Source organism: Ornithorhynchus anatinus, chromosome 17 (assembly GCF_004115215.2).
Source record: "Ornithorhynchus anatinus isolate Pmale09 chromosome 17, mOrnAna1.pri.v4, whole genome shotgun sequence".
Taxonomy (NCBI): domain Eukaryota; kingdom Metazoa; phylum Chordata; class Mammalia; order Monotremata; family Ornithorhynchidae; genus Ornithorhynchus; species Ornithorhynchus anatinus.
In genome coordinates, this window is record NC_041744.1 from 21,741,519 (window position 1) to 21,764,049 (window position 22,531).

General features: G+C 55.0%; 1 protein-coding gene across 1 annotated transcript; it reads left to right on the plus strand.

Moving 5' to 3' along the window:
• The first annotated feature begins 1,082 nt into the window (after positions 1–1,082).
• CHAF1B (chromatin assembly factor 1 subunit B) lies at positions 1,083–20,183 on the plus strand. The gene is made up of 14 exons (XM_029082767.2): positions 1,083–1,167; positions 5,045–5,229; positions 6,393–6,525; positions 7,838–7,955; positions 9,417–9,520; positions 10,164–10,260; positions 10,954–11,038; positions 12,636–12,729; positions 14,811–14,880; positions 14,985–15,073; positions 16,224–16,386; positions 17,048–17,485; positions 19,458–19,552; positions 19,792–20,183. Exons 2-14 carry the CDS (start codon positions 5,104–5,106, stop codon positions 19,905–19,907), a joined length of 1,728 nt encoding a protein of 575 aa, XP_028938600.1. The 5' UTR covers positions 1,083–1,167; positions 5,045–5,103; the 3' UTR covers positions 19,908–20,183.
• Positions 20,184–22,531: the final 2,348 nt, after the last annotated feature.

The window sequence follows — 22,531 nt, forward strand, 5'->3', positions numbered from 1 at the left end:
CAACTCCAGCGCTGAGAACAGAGCCTAGCACATAAGTGCTTAACAGATACCATCATCATCATCATCGTCGTCGTTCTTCGGAGAGCACTTTCCAGGGCTCACAGTAAGCGATCAATAAATAAGAATAAGGATGATGGTGTTCGTTAAGCGCTTACTCTGTGCCAAGCACTGTTCTCAGCGCTGGGGCCGATCCAGGGTCAGCAGGCGGTCCCACGTGGGGCTCAGAGTTTAACCCCCATTTTCCAGATGAGGAAACTGAGGGCCCAGAGAGGCAAGCGACTCGCCCAAGGTCACCCAGCAGACAGGTGGCGGAGCGGGGATTCGAACCCGCGGCCTCCCGAGTCCCCAGCCCGGCTGTGGCCGCCGCTCCGTTTCCGCCTGGCTCACCGACTAAAGTTGCCTCGGTCTCCCCCCTTGTGTAAAGGGCGGGGGTGAAGACCGCCAGCCCCCCTGCGGGACGGACACTGGGTCCACTGTGGCTTCTAGACACCCCGGCGCTCAGGACGGCGCTTGGCACCTAAGAAGCGCTTGAGTGCCAGAAAAAGATGATATACTCCTGGGGTGGGGGGACAGAGGGTGGGGGTGGGTCTGGGGGGGGGGTCTGAGGGAGGAGGAGGGGGTGGGTCTGAGGGAGGGGGTGGGGGGGCTGAGGGGGAGGCTGAGGGTGGGTCTGAGGGAGAGGCTGGGGGTGGGTCTGAGGGTGGGGGTGAGAATGGGGGTGGGTCTGAGGGAGAGGTGAAGATGGGGGTGGGTCTGAGGGTGGGGGTGAGAATGGGGGTGGGTCTGAGGGAGAGGTGAAGATGGGGGTGGGGCTGAGGGTGGGGGTGAGAATGGGGGTGGGTCTGAGGGAGAGGTGAAGATGGGGGTGGGGCTGAGGGTGGGGGTGAGGGAGAGGCTGGGGGTCTGAGGGGGAGGTTGGGGCAGGGGGTGGGTCTGGGGGTGGGGCTGAGGCTGGGGCAGGGGGCGGAGCCGGGGGCGGAGCCGGGGGCGGGTCCCTCCCCCGGGCCCGGAAGAGGCGGGGCCTCCGCGGCTCCGCCCTCCCCCCGCGCTCGCGCCGTCTCCGGGGCAACGGGGGCGGGTCCGGGGGGCGCGCGCGCGCGCGCGGGAAAGTCGGGCCGGAGCCCCGAGGCCCTGCCCAGCCCTGCCCGGCCCGGGACCCGCCGCCAGGTACCGCGCCCGGGGCCGGAGGAGGGGGGGGGGCGGGAGCGGTACCCACCCCGACCCACCCCGGGACCGCGGGGGGGGGGGGGCGGGGGCGGCCCCGGCCTTTCCCGCCCGCCGGGGGGGCGGGAGGGAACAGGCCCCGCCACCGGAAGTGGCTCCGCAGCGGGAAGGACTCAGGTCAGACCGGAGGGAGGCCAGGACCGGCCCGGCCCGCGCCGAGCCCTGCCCTGAGCGCCGGGGATCTCAACTCCATCCTCCTCTGGATCCATTCGGACGCCCCCCTCCTTCGCTTGTGCCCTCCGCCTCCCCCCTTTTACACCCCGGCTCCGTTGTTGGGCCGGCATCGTCTCTACCTGTTGCCCCATTGTCGTAATAATGATGATACTGGTATTGGCTAAGCGCCGACTGTGTGCTCGGCACTGTTCTAAGCGCTCGGGGTGGGGGGGGGGGATGCAGGGTCATCGGGTGGTCCCTATAATAATAGTGTTGGGATTTGTTCAGCGCTGACTGGGTGCAGAGCACTGTTCTAAGCGCTGGGAGGATGATACAGGGTCATCGGGTGGTCCCTATAATAATAGTGTTGGGATTTGTTAAGCGCTGACTGGGTGCTGAGCGCTCCCCTAAGCGCTGGGGGAGATACAGGGTCATCGGGTTGTCCCTGTAATAATAATGTTGGGATTTGTTAAGCGCTGACTGGGTGCTGAGCGCTCCCCTAAGCGCTGGGGGAGATAACAGGGTCATCGGGTTGTCCCTATAATAATGTTGGGATTTGCTAAGCGCTGATTGGGTGCCGAGCACTCCCCTAAGCGCCGGGGGAGATACAGGGTCATCGGGTGGTCCCTATAATAATAATAATGTTGGGATTTGTTAAGCGCTGACTGGGTGCTGAGCGCTCCCCTAAGCGCTGGGGCAGATGCAGGGTCATCGGGTGGTCCCTATAATAATAATGTTGGGATTTGTTAAGCGCTAACTGTGCTGAACACTCCCCTAGGCGCTATTCGTGGGTCAGTGGAAAGAGCCCGGGCTGGGAAGTCAGAGGTCATGGGTTTGAATTCCGCCTCTGCCACTTGTCAGCTGGGTGACTGTGGGCAAGTCACTTCGCTTCTCTGGGCCTCAGTGACCTCATCTGGAAAATGGGGATTAACTGGGAGCCTCACGTGGGACAACCCGATGACTCTGTATCTACCCCAGCGCTTAGAACAGGGTTCTGCACATAGTAAGTGCTAAAATACCAACATTATTATTATTATTCCCCATTTTACAGAGGAGGGAACTGAGGCCCAGAGAAGGCCAGAGACTGGCCCAAAGTCACACAGCTGACAGGTGGCGGAGCCAGGATTAGAACCCATGTCCTCTGACTCCTAAGCCCGTGCTCTTTCCACTGAGCCACGACATTCCAAGCGGTCAGTACAGTGCTCTGCACACAGGAAGCGCTCAACAAATACGATTGAATGAAGGAATGAATGGGAGAGTCCGGCGCCGCAATAAACGGGGACCTGCCCGGCCCACGACGGGCTCACAGTCCACGGCAGGACCAGTCAACGGGCATTGAGCCATCCATCCATTCGCTCGTATTTACTGAGCATTCATTCGATATTCAATAGTATTTATTGAGCGCTTGCTATGTGCAGAGCCCTGTACTAAGCGCTTACTGTGTGCGGAGCACTGTGCTAAGCGCTCGGAAAGTAATCCGGGAATAAATCAAGACAGTCCTGGCCCACACGGGGTTTACAGTCCGATACAAGGTCATCAGGTTGTCCCACGTGGGGCTCACGCTTTTAATCCCCATTTTACAGATGAGGTAACTGAGACACAGAGAAGTGAAGTGACTTGCCCAAGGTCACACAGCAGATAAGTAAGTGGTGGAGCCGGGATTAGAACCCATACACTTCCAAGTGCCGTGGGACGGGGAGGGAGGGGAAGAGCAAAAGTATCGCAGTGCATTTGAGTAGCTAAATGCGTTCAAATGAAATGAATAATAATAGCATTCTGTGTCTATATGTGTAAAAAAAAGTTCACTTTAGAGCACCGCGCCAAGCTTGAAGAACCAACTGGTGAAAGATGAGGAGGAGGAGGGGAGTAAGGGGTGGGCCAAGCCAAAACTATTAGTTCAGACGTTTTACCTCATTGATCCGGAAAGCAGTGTGGTCTAATGGAAAGAGCACGGGTCTGGGAGTCAGCGGTCCCGGGTTCTAATCCCAGCTCTGCCACTCGCCTGCCGTGAGACCTGCGGCAAGTCACTTAACTTGTCGGTTTCCTCCCTCGTTGTCTTTTCTCCCTCCTCCGGAAACCGCGAGCTCCGCGTGGGTCCGAGGCCCGGACCGATCTGCTTGTCCCGCGTCTGCCCCGGCGCGGGGTACGATGCTTTGCGCAGAGCGAGCGTTCAGACACCGCGGTTATTATCCCGAGTAGTGTCGGGCGGGCACTTAGAATTAGGTATTTGTGTGCAGTCGCGTATCCTTTGCTTTCACCTCTGGCTCCAGTCATTTAGGAAGAGTATTGCCGTAATGGGGTTTCGGGTGCTTTCCCCGCTCCCGGTCTCTTCCCTCTCCAATCCATTTTATCCGCAGCGGCTCGAATAATTTTCTGAAGAGCCAGTCGCGTCTTCCCCTTCTGCCAACGCCTACAGAGGCTCTCACCATCAGTTTCAAGACTCCCCGGCATTCGGCTTCCTCCCACCTAACTCTCCCCTTTTCACACTCCAGCTCCTCTTGGCTCTCATTTCCATCCACCCCAACGTAATAATAATAATAATGGTATTCATTAAGCGCTTACTATGCGCCAAGCTGTGTCCTCAGCGCTGGGGTAGATACAAGGTGATCACGTCGGACAGAGTCCCCGTCCCACAGTCTTAATCCCCATTTGACCGAGGAGGGAACTGAGGCTCTGAGAAGTAGAGTGACTTGCCCAAGGTCACCCAGCAGACAGGTGGCGGAGACCCCCCCCCCCCCCGCCAACATCCCACACGTGACACACGTTGCTCTTGCTGGTCACCTCCTGGAATGCCTTTAACCAGTCCTGTTTATTGAGCGCTTACCGTGGGCTTTAGGCTGTGAGTTTACCGTGGGCGGGGAACGTGTCTACAAACTCTGTTAGATTGTACTCTCCCAAGCGCTTCACACGACGAGCGTTCGATACGACGGATCGATTGCGGAACCCTGTGCTGAGCTCTGCCAACTGCTTGCTGTGTGATCTTGCGGCGGGTCGCTTCACTGGGCCTCAGTTTCCTCAATTGTAAAATGGGGATACCCGGTCTCCCTCCCTCTGAAAGACTCTGTTCCCCATACGGGACGGGGACCGGTTCCGTCCTAATCAACCTGTACCTACCACAGTGCACAGAACAGCGTTTGACACGTAGTAAGCATTTTATAGATATTATTTAAAAAACAAGACCGTTTTCTAACTTTGCCGTTGCGTTCTGCCCAAAATGCATAGACGCGGTCCGAGTTCTGACTCAACTGAGAGGGGCCATTTCCTGGCCTGGAGCACGTTTGTCCTACCTCACGGGTTCCCCTTGAGCTACCCGATTTCCCCCGTGCCTCTTGGGTCTCTCGTTCGTGAACGTTCGTCTGGCATCTCCCGCGATCTAGTGGATAGACCGCGGGCCTGGGAGTCGGAAGGTCTTGAGTTCTAATCCCGGCTCCGCCACTTGCCTGCCGAGTGGCCTTGCGCAAGTCACTTCACTTCCCTGTGCGTAAAACGGGGATTAATTAAGACTGTGAGCCCTAAGCGGGAGAAGGACCGTGTCCAACCCTATTTGCTCGTATCCACTCCAGCGTTCAGTCCGGTGCTCGGCGCATAGTAAGCGCCGAACAAACACCACGATTATTATCGTTACTATTATAAAGCTCGAGATTGACCCCCGTTTGGTCCGTCGCAGCTGCCAGGTGTCCCCGTGGACGTAGCCGGGTCCGCGCCCTCCCGGCCGGGCGGGCCAGGATGAAGGTCATCACCTGCGAGATCTCCTGGCACAATAAAGAGCCCGTCTACAGCCTGGACTTCCAGCACGGCCCCGACTGCAAGATCAACAGGCTGGCCTCGGCCGGGGTGGACACGGCCGTCCGCGTGAGTCCGGGAGGAGGGGAGCGGGCGGACGGCGAGCGGCTCATCTCGTCCAACCCCTGGGGACCGAAGTCGGGCTTTACAGACAGCCTCGGCCCCTCCGGTCACTGACTTGACTCGGTGACGTGGTTGGAGGGCGACGGCAGTTTTGCCGGCTAGGAGAGGAGGGGCGGTCCGCGTCCGGTAACGGGATGGCGAAGGGTCACCGGGTCTTGAGTGGCGATTGAGCCGCGGCCCGATTCGGCCTCTGGGGCAGGGGCAGGAAAGAGAGCGGTCGGTCAGGTGGGGGAGACGGGACAGACCAGATACGCAAACATACCCGGAAAAGTCAACACTTAAGCAGCGACCCCCAGGAGAAACAGGGGCACTGTCTCTCCTGATTACTCCAGCGCTTAGAAGCCTAACAAATACCGTAAAAAAACCAAAAAACAAGAGGAGGTGCCGAGGCATCTGGACAGAGTCACATATGCGCAACTCACTGAGACATAAACAGGAGAGATTTAGCCCGGGAAGCAGCACGACCTGGAAGTCGGGACGCTTGGCTTCCGATCCCGGCTCCGCCCCTTGCCCCCGGGTGACATGGGGCGAGTCGCTCACTTCTCCGTGCTTCGGTTTCTTCCTCTAAATAGGGGTTAAATAGCCACCCTCCCTCCCCTTTCGACCCCGAGCCCCACGTGGCACGCAGAATGAGTCTCGTCCGCTTAGATGGTGCCTCTTCCAGGGCTCGGCACGTGGGCGTCGCTAAACAACTACGACCGTTACTGTTGGTAGCAGTCGAGTGTGTTGGGTTGAGGCTAATCTGGAAAGGCTTCCAAGAGGAGGCGGCCTTGTAGGAGTCGAGGGGAGGGATGTAATTTGTGGAATATTCCGAGGCCACCTGTTGAGAGTTCCCGTCCCCCGTCACATGATTCCAGTTGAAATTGCTATGCGGAGGGGCCTTAGAGCTCAAGCTGAACCGGGAGAGGAGGTTTGCCTGGAGCGACACCCCCCCCCCCCCCCCCCCCCCCCCCCCCCCCCCCCCCCCCCCCCCGGGACCCTGACCACCAGCCCCTCGGGGGAGACATTATTCTTCCCGCTTTTCTCGGCCGCTGGCTTTTGTGTTCCTAAACTCGAGGCTCCCCCCGCCCCAACCCTCGGGCAGGGTTGACGATGCTATTTGTCTCCAGGTCTGGAAAGTGGAAAAAGGACCGGACGGGAAAGCCATGGTAGAGTTTCTGTCCAACCTCACGCGCCACACCAAGGCGGTCAACGTCGTCCGCTTCTCCCCCAGCGGCGAGATCCTGGCGTCGGGCGGAGATGGTGAGTGCCGCTGTGGGCTTCCACCGAAGCATGGGGGGCGGGGGGACGGAAGCCCGGCGTTTTCGCAGGACGTGTGGCGGTCGCCGCCGAGACCGAGCCCGCTGGGTGACCGCCCGTTCCTCACAGGACCCTCCACGAATTTCCCTCACCGGACCGACGGACAGTAGAGGCTTGATCCACACCGTGGTTTCCTCCCGGGGAAGCAGTGTGGCCTAGCGGATCGAGCACCGGCCTGGGAGTCTAAAGGACCTGGGTTCCAATCCCGGCTCCGCCACTTGGCTGAGCCGTGACCTTGGGCAAGTCCGTTCATTTCTCTGGGCCTCCGTTACCTCATCTGTAAAATGGGGGTTAAGACTGCGAACCCCCACGTGGGCAGGGACTGTGTCCAACCTGATTAGCTTGTATCTACCCCAGCGCTTAGAACAGTGCTTGACACATAGTAAGCGCTTAACACATACTATTGTTATCATCATTATTATCATCACCATGGGGAATTAAGAAAAATTAGCCTTTCCCGGAGTTCACGCGTAGGAATTCCAGTTTCCCAGCTGCCGTCCCCCAAAGATCTCTGTGCTTGTGTGAGCCTCCCCCCGGAACCTCGTAACGCCCAAAACAGCCTTGGGGAGAAATCAATTTCCGTAGCGTCAGTTTAAAAAAAATCTGACTCCATCAACCAAGAGTGTTTCGTGGGCCCCTTGTGAGAGCAAGATGTCGTACTGAGAGAAGGGAAGAGCTTGGGGGTGGCGGGGCAGTCGAGAGAGCGCGGGGCTGGGAGACGGGAGGTCTGGGTTCCAATCCCAGCCGTGATACTGGCCTTCTTCCTCTCAGGGAAATCTCCCCACCGCTCTGTGCCTCGGTTTCCTCGTGGGGATAAAATACCTCCTCTCCCTATTGAGAAGCAACATGGCCTAGTGGATAGAGCACGGGCTTGGGAGTCAGAAGGACCTGGCTTCTAACCCCAGCTCTGCCACTTGTCCGCTGTGTGTCCTTGGGCAAGTCACTTAACTTCTCTGGGGGGCCTCAACTTACCTCGTCTGTCAAATGGGGATTAAGACTGTGAGACCTCTGTGGGACGGGGACTGGGTCCAACCCAGTTTCCTTGTATCTATCCCGGTGCTAGGCACGTAGTAAGCGCTTGATCCCACAATTATTATTAAGACTTAGATCGTACGTGTCGTGGGGTGGGGGCTACGTGTGATGCGACTGTCTCGTATCGCAGGCCTCGGGCAAGTCCTCAGCGGAACGATCGTGAGGATTGCTCTCTGCCCTTCAGGGGCGGCCCGTCCCCAAATTAAAGCCAGTTATTCCGTAGATGCCGCCATACTGCTGTGGAAGGTGAATGACAACAAGGAAGCCGAGCCGGTAGCTCTTCAGGAGGAGGATGAGGCTCAGCTGAACAAGGAGAACTGGACCGTCATTAAAACTTTGAGGTAACTAACATCCAGGTCGCCTCCTTGGTGAAGAGGCCTCCCTGCCGCGAACTTAGCCGTGCGTATTTGGACCTGTTCGAGCCTGTCTGGGAGCCGGGGGGCTCCCAAGGAGTGTGTGGACGTGGGCCCCCGTCCCCCACACCCCCAGAACAGGGGGCTCCCATCGCGCTTCGAGCCGGCAGGCCGAAAAGCGGCAAAAGGAGCCCGTCTTCCCCAGGTGTGGGGTGGGGAGCAATCCGGCATGTGGAATTGGCTGCCACGGGAAGAGGTGCAGTGGAAAATCCCAGTCGATTCAAGGAGGGCTTAGCTAAATTTCCAGATGAGACGTTCGAAAGGGGTTTCCCAAACCGTGAGGAGGGGTCATCAGGCGGGCCACCGCAGGACAGTTCCTCTAAACATCACTAGAGAAGCAGCGTGGCTTAGTGGCAAGTGCCCGGGCTTGGGAGTCAGAGGTCATGAGTTCTAATCCCGGCTCCGCCACTTCTCTGCTGTGGGACCTCGGGCAAGCCACTTTACTTCTCTGGGCCTCAGTTCCCTCATCTGTAAAATGGGGATTAAGACTGGGAGCCCCACGTGGGACAAGCTTGAATCTACCCCAGCGCTTAGAACAGGCTTAGCACATAGTAAGCGCTTAACAAATACCTTCATAATTGTTATTATTGAATTCGGAATAATGATAGACCGGACCAGCTTTTGTAATAATAATAGTACTAAGCGCTTACTATGTAAGCACTGTATTGAGCGCTGGCGTAGATGTAAGATCATTAGGCGGGACACAGTCCCTGGCCCACATGGAGTTCACAGTCTTGGCTGGACAGGGATCGAATCCCCATTTTTCCGACAGGGAAACGGAGGCCCAGGGAAATAAAATGACTCGCCCAAGGACACTCAAGGCAAATAGAGCTGGGATTAGAACCCAGGTCTTCCGACTCCCAGTCCCATGCTCTTTCCGTTAGTCCCGGCTGCACCGCTGTCTAATTGTGGTATTCGTTAAGTGCTTGTGATGTGTCAAGTCTGTGCCGAGCAACTGAATAAAGTCAGGAGAATCAGGTCAGACAAACCCTTGTGGGTTTTTAAGTGTTAAACTGTAATGGAAACCCGAAAAGAAGCCTGAGTCGACAGTAACTTAATCGATGGTATTTATTGAGCCCTCTACTTATTTAACGGGAAATTAAGTCGTAATCATTGAAGAGGACCTTTGGGGTCAGTTATAGGACTGCATTTTCTCCTCATTTGAATCTGTTATCCTTCGACTTAGATGTGGTTCTTAATCTAGCTCTAAGGGGGAGATTAGCAATTTGGCAAATTCACTTTCCTTTGGCAGTTCTGTCAAAAGCTGGAGAAGCCAGTGTTTTGTTCTCCAGGGTTCACCTGCAAAAACTGGCAAATTTCTTTGGGTTTACTCACCTTTCCCGAGGCAACCAATATTCACTCTATTTCTGTCTCCTGTTTGGATTCCAGAGGGCACTTAGAAGACGTGTACGATATCTGCTGGGCCACGGATGGGAATTTAATGGCGTCTGCTTCGGTAGATAACACGGCCATCATCTGGGATGTCAGTAAAGGTAATCGATCAGTCGGCGGGATTTACTGAGCACCTCCCAAGGGTGAGGTATTGTACTGAGTGCTTGGGAGCGTACCCAGCAGCAACGAGGTACACGTGGCCTGCCTCCAGGAGTTGGCCATCAAAACGGGTGGTTCCTCCGAGCGTTTTAACTTCCGGGCCTAGAGTGACCCATAAGGAAATTCTGAGCCACTCCAGACAACCAGAGGACTAAATTCCGTCGTTGCACAGGAGGGTGTGAGCAGACCCTCCGACCACTCTGCCCAGTCAAGCCCCCTCAAGGAGACTGATTTCCTGGGTGCAGTTGGTGCGGTCGATCTGCCACGAGAGAGCGGGTGGCGGGTGGTTTCCCTCCTCGCCCCAGATGCCGCCCGTGGCTCCCGTTGGCCTGTCTGCCCGTCCCGGCCCCTGCGCACCCTCCCCGAGCCGGACGGAGTCGGCCGTCCAAGGACCCGGTCCTGGTCTCCCTGGGGTTCGTGGGCTGGGAGGTCTCTCACTCCCCTCCAGGATCGTGAGGTCAACTTACCTCAGTTTTGAAGCACGGGGCCCAACCCCATAGGGAACCCTGGCCAGAGGGCCAATATATGCCCACCAAGACTGCGTGGGCGTGGGGCTCTGACCAAAGCCTCTCATTTCTCTTCCAGGACAAAAAGTCTCCATATTTAATGAGCACAAGAGTTACGTGCAAGGAGTAAGCTGGGATCCTTTGGGCCAGTATGTAGCCACACTGAGCTGCGACAGGTACGTTTGTTTTCCCATACAAATTTTGAAGTGGGCAGGGGGTTGCATTTCATTCTTTTGTCACCCGTGCCGGGCGTGGGCAATATCTGCTGGAGTTCTGCCGTGGCCCTTTTCCAAGCAGTCTGTTCGATATCTATTCTGGTAGGCAACTGGGGAAGTCCTCCTGAGATTGGGGATGAGAAATCTCCTCACGTTGAACAATTTTTCTTTTTCTTCCTCTTTTTTTTTTTTTAATGGTATTTGTTAAGCGTATACTCTGTGCCGGGCACTGTACTAAGCCCTAGGTGGCTCAGTGCGGGGGGTACAGCTTAAGTGCTCTTGATTTCATTGATTACGTGGGAAGAGTTTCTCCAGTTGGGATAGCACAACTGAAGTTAGTGAAAGAATCTGCCCCTCCTGGAGAGGGGCACCTCAAATCAAAGGTGCAGGTTTCCCCGGCAGAATATGGGTTCCTGCCCCACGTGACCGCTGAGACACTTCAGGGCCACGAACCCGCGACCCCGGTCTGACCCTCGGGCAACCGAAGCCCCGGAAAAGCCCGTGGGGATGTTAGGCGGGGCCTTCACTTGACCCTGTGTGAGCAAATCTGGGGGACCCCAGTGGACAGTTTGGGTTACAGGAGTTCCCCGTGGGTTAGGAGAGAGAATTCTGTGAGGAGAGAACCGAGAGCTAATGTACCTCTTTGTTGCCTAGGGTGATGCGAGTGTACAGCACGCAGAAGAAACGAGTGGCCTTTAACGTCACAAAGATGCTGTCCGGAACAGGGGCCGAAGGAGAGGTAAGGAGCTCCTCAGCCCAGGTGGCCAAGCTGCTGTAGAGTAGTCTCTTGGAGGTCGCTGCTCGTCGTACTCAACCTTGGGCTTCTCCGTTTATTTGAACAAGTCGAAAACTAGGACGTGGCCATTTACAGGACAGGGCATTGCACTGAAGCAGGGTGACTTCCAGTGTGGCTTTGACGCCGAATGTCCAAGGGAAAATTTCCCCTCCCATTCCCTTCCCTTCAGGGAGAAAATGGAGTCAGTAATGCTAAAACCCACCCAGACCTCCCCTGCTACACACAGGCACATTCTCAGGAACCAGACAGCTGCGAGTTTAATTAAGCGGAAGCAGTGTGGCCTAGTGGAAAGACCGTGGACTTGGAACTCAGAGGACCTGGGTTCTCATCCCGGCTCTGCCACTCACCTGCTTCATGACCTTGGGCAAGTCACTTGTCCATTCATTCAGTAACATTTATTCAGTCGTATTTCTCAAGCGCTTATTCTGCTTAGAGCACTGTATTAAGCACTTGGGAGAGTACAACAATAAACAGACACTTTCCCTGCCCACCACGAGCTTGTAGTCTAAAGAACTTAACTTCGCTAGCCCAGTTACCTCATCTGTAAAATGAAGATTGAGACTTGTGAGCCCCGTCTGAGACCTGGACTGTGTCCGACCTGATTACCTTGTATCTACCCCAGTGCTCGGAACAGTGCTTAGCACATAGTAAGTGCTTAACAAATTATTATTATCATTTATCATCAATAATAATGCCAAGTCCTTTGCTTAATTAATCTCCCCCCTCTAGACTATGAACTTGTTGTGGGCAATGTATACTTTGCCAGAGTAAGAATTCAATAAACACAGTTATTAATAATTATAATAAGAATAATGTGGCATGTTGGCCAGAGATTGATGAGGAAGAGGGGGCCATTTGTGTTCTTGCTCAAGTATTGGTTCATCCCTGGAGTGGATGATTGTTTGGGAAAGGGCAGGAGCTGACAGAGGAATGCCCTCTGTCTTCAGCAGGGCCTAGTGGAAAGAACACAGGGCTGGGAGCTGGGGCCCCTGGGTTCTAATCCCGCTTCTGCCATTTGTCTGCTTTGTGACCATGGGTGAGGTCCTTAATTTTGCTGTGCCTCAGTTTCATCATCTGGAAAATGTGGATTCAGTACTTGTTCTCCCTCCCCCTCAGATTGGGGACTGGGTCTGATCTGATTGTATTGTATCTTTCCCAGTGCTTAGCCCAGTGCTTGCGAAGAGTAAGCATTCAGCAATAATAATAATGACTACTATTATTATTATTGCTATTATTATTATACTGAGTCATTGATCCGGGCCGAATGGGCTGATTTCGACTCAGAATATGCCTGAGTTTGGTAATCTCAGACAAGTCCTTGCCCAACTTCATTTGAGCATCCAAACCATCTTTGATTACCCCACCTAACCCCAGTTTGTCTGATTATTGGTTGTCTTCATCTGGTGTTTAAAAAGAAAGAAAACCCTATAAAGAGAAAACTGTAGCTCCCCAGTCTGGTCTCCCCACTGTAGTCCCCTTAGGACAGATGCATCAACATCGAGGTTGGTGGCAAAGTTTCGACTTGTTTTTCTCTCTTCAGGCTAAAAGTTACCGGATGTTCCACGACGACAGTATGAAGTCTTTCTTTCGCAGACTCAGCTTCACGCCCGACGGTTCTTTGCTTCTTACACCAGGTACGCAGCTGAAAGCAGGAGACTTCTCACCCTCGCGCCTGCTCTCCCCACCCTGCGTCTCGGGGTGCGAGACTAATTCCGAGCATCTCCCGTGCTTGGCACACTTCCCTGCTGGGCCAAACAGCCGGTGACGACCGAGTCTCGATGTTCGGTTTGAGACTGGGCATCCTTGGGAGCTCGGGAGCTGAAGAGGAGTCTCGTTCACCTTGAGCTCTTAAACCTTTAACCCAGGGACACCTCCTCTGGATTGAACGAGAAGGGACACGCTCCCTTGCTCCCAAGGAGCTCCATTTTAACAGGGAAGGCAAACCGGACTGCAGAGAACACACTTCAGACTCTCTGTGGATTTGAGGATGGGTATTTTCTGGGCTCTGCAGTGTGTTCCAAATGACTGCAAGTTCCCTGAGGGCAGGGACAGGGTCTTTCTGTTGATCTCCCAAGTGCCTAAGAGTGCGGTCAGCACTGTTACGGCGCTTAGGAAAAGCTGGTGAATCAGTCATCCTGTAGTATTTATCGAACACCTGTTGTGGGCAGAGTTCTGTACTGAGCCCTCGGGAGAATACAACAGTCAGTAGATCTCACGGCCTTTGAAGTTACAATATAGCCGAGGAGATGCACCGAATAATTTGAGATAGGAGAAAAGGAGAAGGGAAAAATATTTAAACGCTTATACCGTGCAAAAACTGAGGTAGATACGAAATGAAGAATTCAGACACGGTCCTTGTCTCACACAAGGCTCACAATCTCCTAGTTGGGGTAGGTGATCATGTAGAAAATATGTAAATGTCAAAGTCACATTTGAAAAATTCAGACAGCATGGAAGCCAGTAACTAAACAGTTGAAGCCTCTACATCATATGTTACATTCCCAAGCACTTAATACAATGTTGAGCACAAAGGAAGCACTCGATAAGTACCATAGATTGTTATGGGCTTCGCCTCCTGTGCTGTCCAGCCGGAGGGGGCCGTCCTAGCCCTGTGACACCCGTCCCCTGTCCCCTGGGACCCGGGATGTTCACGGTGATATTGTAATTGAGAACTTCCGGCTGGAGTCATTCCGACCTTACCTTTTTCTGACATTTGTTCCTGGAAAGACCGTTCAGTCTTTGGTTTCCTTGCTTCAGAACGTGACCTGATGTTGTCAGGAGGAAGCAGCAGCTCTGTAAGCTGTCCGCGGAGGCTTCCCATTACCGGCTGGTTGTAAACAAACATTGAGCGATGCTCGATCAAATGATCCGTCAACAGTGAGGGCTGAGCTCCCGCTGTATATGGAGAACAGAGTAGACAGAAGCGTAAATGCTTAGAAGATTGCTTCAGGTTGGAAACGGTGAGAGACTTTGGCACCTCCAGAAATTTCAGAGGGAGATGTACCCGCTTCAGGAGACCTGGCATGACGAGTCAAGCGAGTTTCACCAGAGGAGGCTTCTTAGAGGAGGTGGGGTTGGGAATTTGGAGAAGGGGGTGACGTATGACGTGGTTGGGATGAAGGAGCAATTTGTGGAAGGAACGGTGAGAAGCTTTGCTTGATTCGATCAGAGAGGCGAGGCTGGGAAGAGTCAGAGGGGAAACAGGAAAGGACGGGCCCTTCGTTCGAATTAGAAGAGAGTTAAATGTTGAGGTGGTGTTTGCGAGGGCCCCCGCTCCCCGATTCTGTTACGGGCATATGTGTGTGGGTATCGAGAGTACAGGGTAGGGGCCAGTGGGGAGTAGTCACGGCGGTGGTGGAATTTAAAAGCGATCTTGGGAAAGTAGATGCCTGAGACGCATTCCCTGCCCTCGAGGAGCTTAAAGTCTTACCAGGGAGACCGACGTGAAAATATCTCCTAACAGTAGAAAAAGAAAAAATAATCGAGTGCGTCTCCACCCAAGCACCGCTAAGGAAGTGTATAAATAAACATGAGTGTGTAAACCGAGGCTGTAGCCCTAAGAAACTCACATAACCCTGCGTGAGCCAAGTGACCAGGGTGTGTGAACATGAGATGATTTTTCACAGAAAGGACACGTGTAAAGCCTCGCTTGAATGCCCTCGTTTGGGGCTTGACAGTAACGTGTTGACTTTTCTCTCCTGTCTTATCATCTCAGCTGGTTGTGTGGAATCAGGAGAAAACGTCACAAACACCACATATGTCTTCTCCAGGAAAAACCTCAAAAGGTATGGCTCTCTAAGAGATGCTCGCAAAGGTTTTCTCCTAGCTTCTCCATTTCTTGGACCAAATTCCCGGCGCCCCTCGCTAAGAGCCCTGGGATTCTTTTCAGGCCTATCGCTCATCTACCTTGTCCTGGAAAAGCAACTCTGGCTGTCCGCTGCTGCCCGATCTATTTCGAGTTGAGGCCCGTCAATTCAGGTACCGGGTCTGTGTTTTGGGGGGGAACTGAGGGCCGGACTGGACGACGGAAAGCCCAAGAACGAGTGCGGAATCGGAATCTCGTTTTCCCGAGGGTCCTGCGGGGCCGCTCGGAGGCAACGGGATACTCTAGATGACCCCTCTTCAGCTTCATGGCTACCTCCAGGTTTAAGTGCCAATCCTGTCCTAGGCCTTTCTGGATTCTCAGATCTCTCATTCCTTTTAAGTGCTTGTGCGTTTACGGATGGGTTCTGATAGCTTTTGGAGGCGCGGAAATATTAACTCGCATTAACTGATCACTTCCGATATTGAAAGGGGGCCGCAACCGTGAGGGCAAACATCTTGGCTGGGCATAGAGGGTCCGTTAATCAAATGCCGGCCCCTTGTCCCTGTTTCATCACCGCTGACCAGTGCCCCGGGCGAGTCACTTAACTTCACCTGTTGGGATCGTGCCGCCTTCCTCTCTCTGCCTCACGGGGATGGCGTGACGATCCTATGAGATGGTCGATGGGAGAGCGCTCTGGGGAAATCAAAGCCCTCGACAAATCGAGAACGTCCCAGCCTCGTCTTTTATTTAGTGCCTGACCTGTGCAACAAATTACTAGGCCCTGTGAGGAATTACAGGAGAGACACGAGTCAAGATCCTCACCTTCGAGACTAGAGAAGCAGCGGGGCTTAGTGGAAAGAGGCCGGGTTTGGGAGTCAGAGGTCGTGGGTTCTAATCCCGGCTCCGCCGCTTATCAGCTGTGTGATTTAGGGCAAGTCACTTCACTTCTCTGTGCCTCAGTTACCTCATCTGTAAAATGAGGATTAAGACTGTGAGCCCCACGTAGGTCAACCCGAATATCTCCTATCAACCTCAGCGCTTAGAATAGTGCTTGGCACATGCTAAGTGCTTAACAAATGCCATCATTATTATTATTATTACCCGGGTTGTGTGGAAGGAGGAAGTAGAAAGCGTAAGCCACTTTCCCAGCTGGCCTCTGGACAGTGGCCTGCGGTAGTCCAGCAGAGACCGAAGACTGGACTGTCATGGCAGCTGTAGGTCAAGGAAAGACCCAAAGCACCAGTCGCTCTGTTCTTTGAATCTGTCTGTTTGTTTTTTTCCTCTGATGTTTCCTCCCCAAATGTTTGGGGCACTGTCCTCCAGACAAAACGCCGGAAGACTGTAGTCCAGAGCTGTTTAAGCTGCCCTACCGGCTGGTGTTCGCTGTGGCTTCGGAAGACTCGGTGCTTTTCTACGACACACAGCAGAACTTCCCTTTCGGCTACGTCTCTAATATTCACTACCACACGCTGAGCGACATCTCGTGGTGAGTCGTCCCTGTTGGACGGAAGCAGGAAGGAGGGATCTTTTCCCCCCGCTCCTCTCCGATCCCCAAGTTCCGGGGCTTGGGGAGGAAGGTTCCCACGTTGCCCGCTGTCCTTTCTCTGCCCCCGCCCTTCTTGCCTCACGCCAAGACTTGGGCGCCAGGCCCTCCATCAGCTAGTCGGTCCTGTCTGGGCCGGGCCACGCGCGCAGTTGCATCACGGGAAGCTGCGGGATCTCGGGAGGAGAGCCGGAAGGTCGGGTGGGGCGGCTCTCCTGGAGCCGACCGGGGCTGTCCCACCTTCCAGGGAGGACTCCAGCGGAGCAGGGAGGCAGATAGGGTAGGGATTTTTCCTTTCCCACACCCAGGGCTGACCGGGTAGGATGATGCAAGCCGGGCAGATACTCCCCTCCGTCCTCTCCCAGCCCCGGGGGCTCCTCTCAGTCAAAGGCTAGAGAACCACCTGACCGCCCGGCTGCCGGTGCCCCCGCCAAGCTGGCTTCCAGCTCGGTGGTGAGAAACACCCTTGGCCAAGATTGTGTTTGAGCCGAGACTTCCTTCCTAAATGAGCCTGAGAGACTGGCGGTTTCTCTCCCTCCCTTCCGCTTCCCGCTCCCCTCTCCGCCGGCGCTTCTCTGACCCTCCGTCCGTCCCGCCCACCCAGGTCCAGCGACGGGGCCTTCCTGGCCATCTCGTCCACGGACGGCTACTGCTCCTTTGTCACTTTCGAGCCGGGCGAGCTGGGCGTGCCCTTGAAGGAGAAGCCGGTGCTCGGCGTGAAGACGCCCAACCCCGTGGAGAAGAAGGCGAAGAGCCAGGCCCAGCGCGGGGTCTCGCCAGTGCCCAGGCCCACCGAGGGAACGCCCCCAGTTAGAACCCGAGACCCCGGCACCCCCTCGCCGCCCCTCCAGGCCAAACAGCCTCCGGCCCTCCCGGGACCCAGGGAGCCTTCCTCCACCCCTCCCGGGGGCCGGAGCTCTGCCACCCCACCCTCGGAGGAGCGGAGAGACCCGCAGCCTGGCGGCGGTCACCCCGGGAAAGGGAAGCAGCCCCGGAGGGTCACTCTCAACACCTTACAAGCCTGGAGCAAGTCCACGCCACGGTGAGCGCTCCGGCCGAGGCCTGACGGCCTGACCGGTTCTCGGGCCCACCGGGGTCGGGGGGTGGTCGGGCATCTCAGCGCTTCCCAGGGGGTTCGGAAGCATCCGTGGAAGAGAGGCCCTGGATGGGGTCCTAAAGGGGAGAGCGAGGACTCTTGGGTGGCCCATCCCTAACGGAGAAGCAGCACGGCCTAGTCGATAGAGCCCGGGCCCAGGTTCTAATCCTGCTCCTCTGCTCGTCTGCTGTGTGACCTTGGACAGGTTACTTCACTTCTCCGGACCTCATCTAAAAACGGGGATTAAGACTGTGAGCCCCATGCGGGACAGGGATAGTGCCCAGCACCGTTTGCTGGTATTCACCCCATCGCTTAATACGGTGCCTTGCACATAATAAGCATATGACAAATACCATTGTTATTATTATCCCTAATCGCTAGGGTGGATGGCTGCCCGGGAGGGGAACTGTCCCGATCGGTGATATTTATTGAGCACCTACGGTGTGCAGGACACGATGTCCATTGTTTGGGAGGGTACAGTGGAGTAAGTGGACACGATCCCTGCCCTCGAGGGTCCCAGCGTCGCTGTCAGAAGCCGGAATCGATCAGTAGTATTTACTGAGCGCCTTCCCATGTGTAGAGCACTCTACCGAGTGCTTGGGTGAGTACGGTAGAGCTCATAGACCGTTACGAGCGGGGAACGTGCCTGCTAATTGTGTTGTCTGGTACTCTTCCAAGTGCTTAGTACAGTCCTATCCACCTGGTAAGCGCTTGATAAATACAGGTGATCGACTGATTGAAAAGACACAATCCTTTCCCTCAAGGATCTGACAATCTAGTGAATCCTGGCCTGGGGGGGGGAACCACAGGCCAGTTCTTTTTTCTCTTACGGTGTTTGTTAAGCACTTACTATTTGTCAAGCACTGTTCTAACCGCCGGGTTAGACACGTATCAGACAGGTTGGAAACAATCTCCGTCCCCCATGGGGCTCACGGTCTAAGTAGGAGAGAGGACCTACAGTTGAGGAAACGGAGGCACAGAGAAGTTAAATGACTTTCCCCAGGTCACACAGCAGGCAAGTGGCAGAGTCGGGATTAGAACCCAGGTCCTCTGACTCCCGGGTCCAGGTTCTCTCCACTAGGCCATGCTGTTTCCCTAGTCCTTGCAGCAACTTTGCCTTAGGGTATCGAGGGATGGAGGGAGAGAGTGGGATCTAATTAGGGCATTGAACTATTTTAGTGCAAAGCCTTTTTTTTTCTATAGTTCCCCTCAACTATCTTGAATTTGGTGTGTTGGCTTCAGCGCTTTACAGGCCTCCCTAAAGCTGAGCAGAGTTAGATTGTCAGCTCTTAGGGGGCAGGGACTGAATGTCCCCCAGGACCTAGAAACATCTCTGCACCCCTTGGGCCTTAACTGCTCTTTGCTGATGGGGGTGGGGTTTGGGACGTCAGACTGACCGACATTAATGCAAGGCCCAGTCAGTCCTATTTATCGAGTGCCTAAATGTGTGCAGACCACTATTCTGAGCGCTCGAGAGAGTCCAGTATACCCAAGTCGGTAGACACAATCCTCGCCCACAGTGAGCTTTCAGTGCAGAGGGGGAGGCAGACATTAGTATAAATAAATAAGGTACGGATTTGTACTTAGATACTTTGGGAGAGGTGAATAAAAGGAGCGAATGCAAGTGTGACGCAGAAGGTAGTGGGATAAGAGGAAATGAGGGCCCGGTACATAAAGGAGGCTAACAGGGAGAGCTGAGATGGAGAGTATTAGGTTCCAGACTCAGTTTCTTTTCTGCTTGAAGCACCCCTCCCTAGAATTGGCTAGGAACAGAGCTCTCCCTCTGCAGCCTCTCTCCAAGAAGTTCTCCCGGGTCATTTCGAAACTAAAAAGTTGGCACTTGGTCCCCAAGCACGGTCCTAGCGAGTCCCCTTGGGAGTTGAGCACGGCCTTGACTGGTGGATGTATTTTGAACCAGGAGAATAAGCTTGATGCCTCTAAAGCCGGACCCTCCAGCCAGCGACGCTCCGGGCCAGGCGGCTCCCACGCCGTCCGCGGACACCGTCCAGCCAGGTCAGTGTGTCGGGTGACGACCGTTTGGCTCGGGGCGGCGCGGGGCGAAAGCGAACCCTTTCCTCTTCTGAGGTCACGTCCGGTTCTCTCTGGGCAAAGGGAAGTAAGGCAGAGGAATGCCCGGTGCCCGCTGGCCTCGGGCAATTCACGTGGGCCTCCTTCAGTAGATTAGGGGAAACTCCAAGGAAGTTTAAAAAACGGTTGAGCCTCACTCTCACGATTGTTTTTCGATATCGCAGAGCTGTCGGATGACCCTGAGTGCAAGCCTCCAGAATCCAAACGCCCCAGACTGGCTCCTGAGAAGCCCCTCCTCGAGTCTCCCGAAAGCGAAGCTGCCGTCAGTTCAAGCAGCTGAAACCTCACCATCTGGCAGACTCTGGCGGACTGGGCGCGGCGCCCCAAAGTCAGGAGGCGACCCCCGGGGCGGGGCCGGCCTGCGGGAGCAGTGGAGCGACCCCCTTGCCCCCCCAACCCCGGCAATGGCAGCTGGCTGCTGGGCCTCGGACACTTGATTCCTGCAGCAGAAGAGACTGATCTGTCGCAGCTTCATTTTCGGCCCAATACCGTTGTTTCAGAGCCAACACAATTTTTGCTTGGAGGCAGGAATAAATAAAAAAAAGATACCGTATAACTTTTTATTTTTAGACTCGGCGCTGAAATCGTACCCTCTCCCCTCCAACCCCCCCACCCCCCCAAAAAAATAAACGCACACCGTTACTCCAAATGGCCGAGAATGTCCAGGCTGGGGTGAAGAGCTGTGAATTCTGCCCAACGTCGGTGCGTGAGGGGAAAGATGACTGCCTCGTCCCCGCCATGACTTCCATCGCCTTCCCGAGCCCGGACCGAGAAGAAGAGGAGGATGGCATCTGAGGGATTTTTCCTCCCGACAGCGTGGCGCTCCACCGAAGGGTACTTCAGATGACCGCTTCGTTTCCGATGCTGCATTTTTCTAATTATTCTGTTTGCCTTTGAAAACAAGCTCCCTCTCCATAGCAGTTCCAGTTGTCAGCGGCCCGACAGAGCGCAGAGAGAAGCTGTAGCGGTTCCGGTGGTTCGGGCGGGTCTTCGGGCCCGTGCTGCAGCCGAGAGAAGTGGATAAGCCAGTGTCTGTGTTTCGGAAAGCCATCCATCAGTCAATCGATAGTATTTATTGAGCACTTACCTTCTTTAGAGCAGTTTTACTAAGCCCCTGGGAGAGGACAGGAAAGTAGCCACGATCCCTGTCTTAGGTGGTAGTCACAGATGATTTTGGATTTCTCTATGATCTGTAGCTACCAGTTGTCGCGGCCTGCAAGTCGATGTGGGGTGTAAGGTGGCCTCATTTTTTTTCGGTGGAAATTGGGGAGTTTGGCTTTTAATCTATAGATTGACACCCCCCCCCCCTTGCTACCACTCCTGGCCTCCTCGCCACCAGAGAGCACACCGCGCCCACCTCCCATCTTCCAGCCCAGGTTGGGGCATGATATCAAACGAGCAGAGAGAGATGGGCAGCAGTTGTGGGAAGCCCCAAACTGTGCCTTATACTTGGGTATTCCTTGACCCCTACTCGGGGAAGAGTGTCTTCAATTCTTAAGTACTCCACGTATGTCACAAACACCCTGAACTTTCCGACCTGCACTTTAGCAAAAGTCAGGGGGAGATGAAGTTAGAGCCCCACCACCTAACCAGCATCAATCAAGATACTGAGTGCTCACTCAGGCCAGAGCACTATCCTAAACTCTTAGGAGACAACAGGAGACTTAGCGGAAGTGATCTCTGCCCTCAAGGAGCTTACGAATTAACGGGTTGTACGATCTACCGACCGGCGGTGCCGTTTCTGAAGAGCAGTGGGTCGCGTGCTTTCTTTGGTCCTGTGTTTGCACCGCCCAGGCACAATTTACCCAAAACATGAGACCATTTATCTGCAGGCTTGGGTGGAAAGTCGAGGACTGTGGGAGTGTCCTTTGCCGGTAGGCACCGAGGGAGCCCACTGGTTACTCTGCCCTCAACCAAAGTCCCAGACCGTCAGGATTGAGGGCCGGGTGAGGGGACGATTGGGATCCCCTAGGTGGGGAGGAGTCCGGGGTTCTGGTCGGGCCGGGGGGCGGACGGACGGGGCTCATCCCGCACTCCCTTCTCAGCAGGCAAGGTTTCAGACCACCCCGGATGGATAACTTGCCTGGCAATGAGGGAAAAGAAGATTTTCTTTCAGGGAAGGCTTTGTTTCCCCAGGTGGGCCTTCGGTCCTGCCAAACTCCTCCCCAAAATTGAACCCCGGTCCGCGTGAAGGAAGGGAAACGAAGCATTGGCACTTTTCCCAATTAGGCGGGACGGGCTTAGCTTTGGAAGAAATTCTGAAGTCGTTGCTGAGAGCTGGTGGTCCCACTGGGGGTCTGCGGCCCAGGCCCCCGGCGGAGGCGGGCCCGGTGCCCGCCCGGATGCTGGAGCGGCAGGAGGGCTGCCCTGCACCTTCTGTTGCTGCCGCTTTCCTGCCCCGGTCAGTACCTCCCACACCCTCTCTAGATGGATGGGTCACTGGCGTCTCCTGGGCACCGACCCGGTGCGGAGCACGGCACTGAAGTCCTGGTACACACGTTAGAAATGAGTGTACTAGTTCCCTGCTCTCAAGGATCTTACAGTCTAGCTGGGGAGACATTGGAAGTGAAGGAGAGGACGTAATAGAGTATATAAGAATGTATAGCAGGGGTAATAATTTTGGTATTAAGCATTTAGTAGGTGCTAGGCACTCTATTAAGCACTACAAGCAATCCTTCTAGGACTTAATACCGTCATTACAGCCATCTACTCCCTCTATATGCTAATTACAGCTCAAAGCAGGTGGGACACAGCCCCTGCCCCACATGGGGCTCACGCTCTTAACACCCCTTTTACGGATGAGGGAACGGAGCCCTAGAGAAGTGAAGTGACTGGCCCGAGGTCGCGCAGCAGACAAGTGGCAGAGCCGGCATCAGAACCATTAATACCCATTAGAAGCAGCGT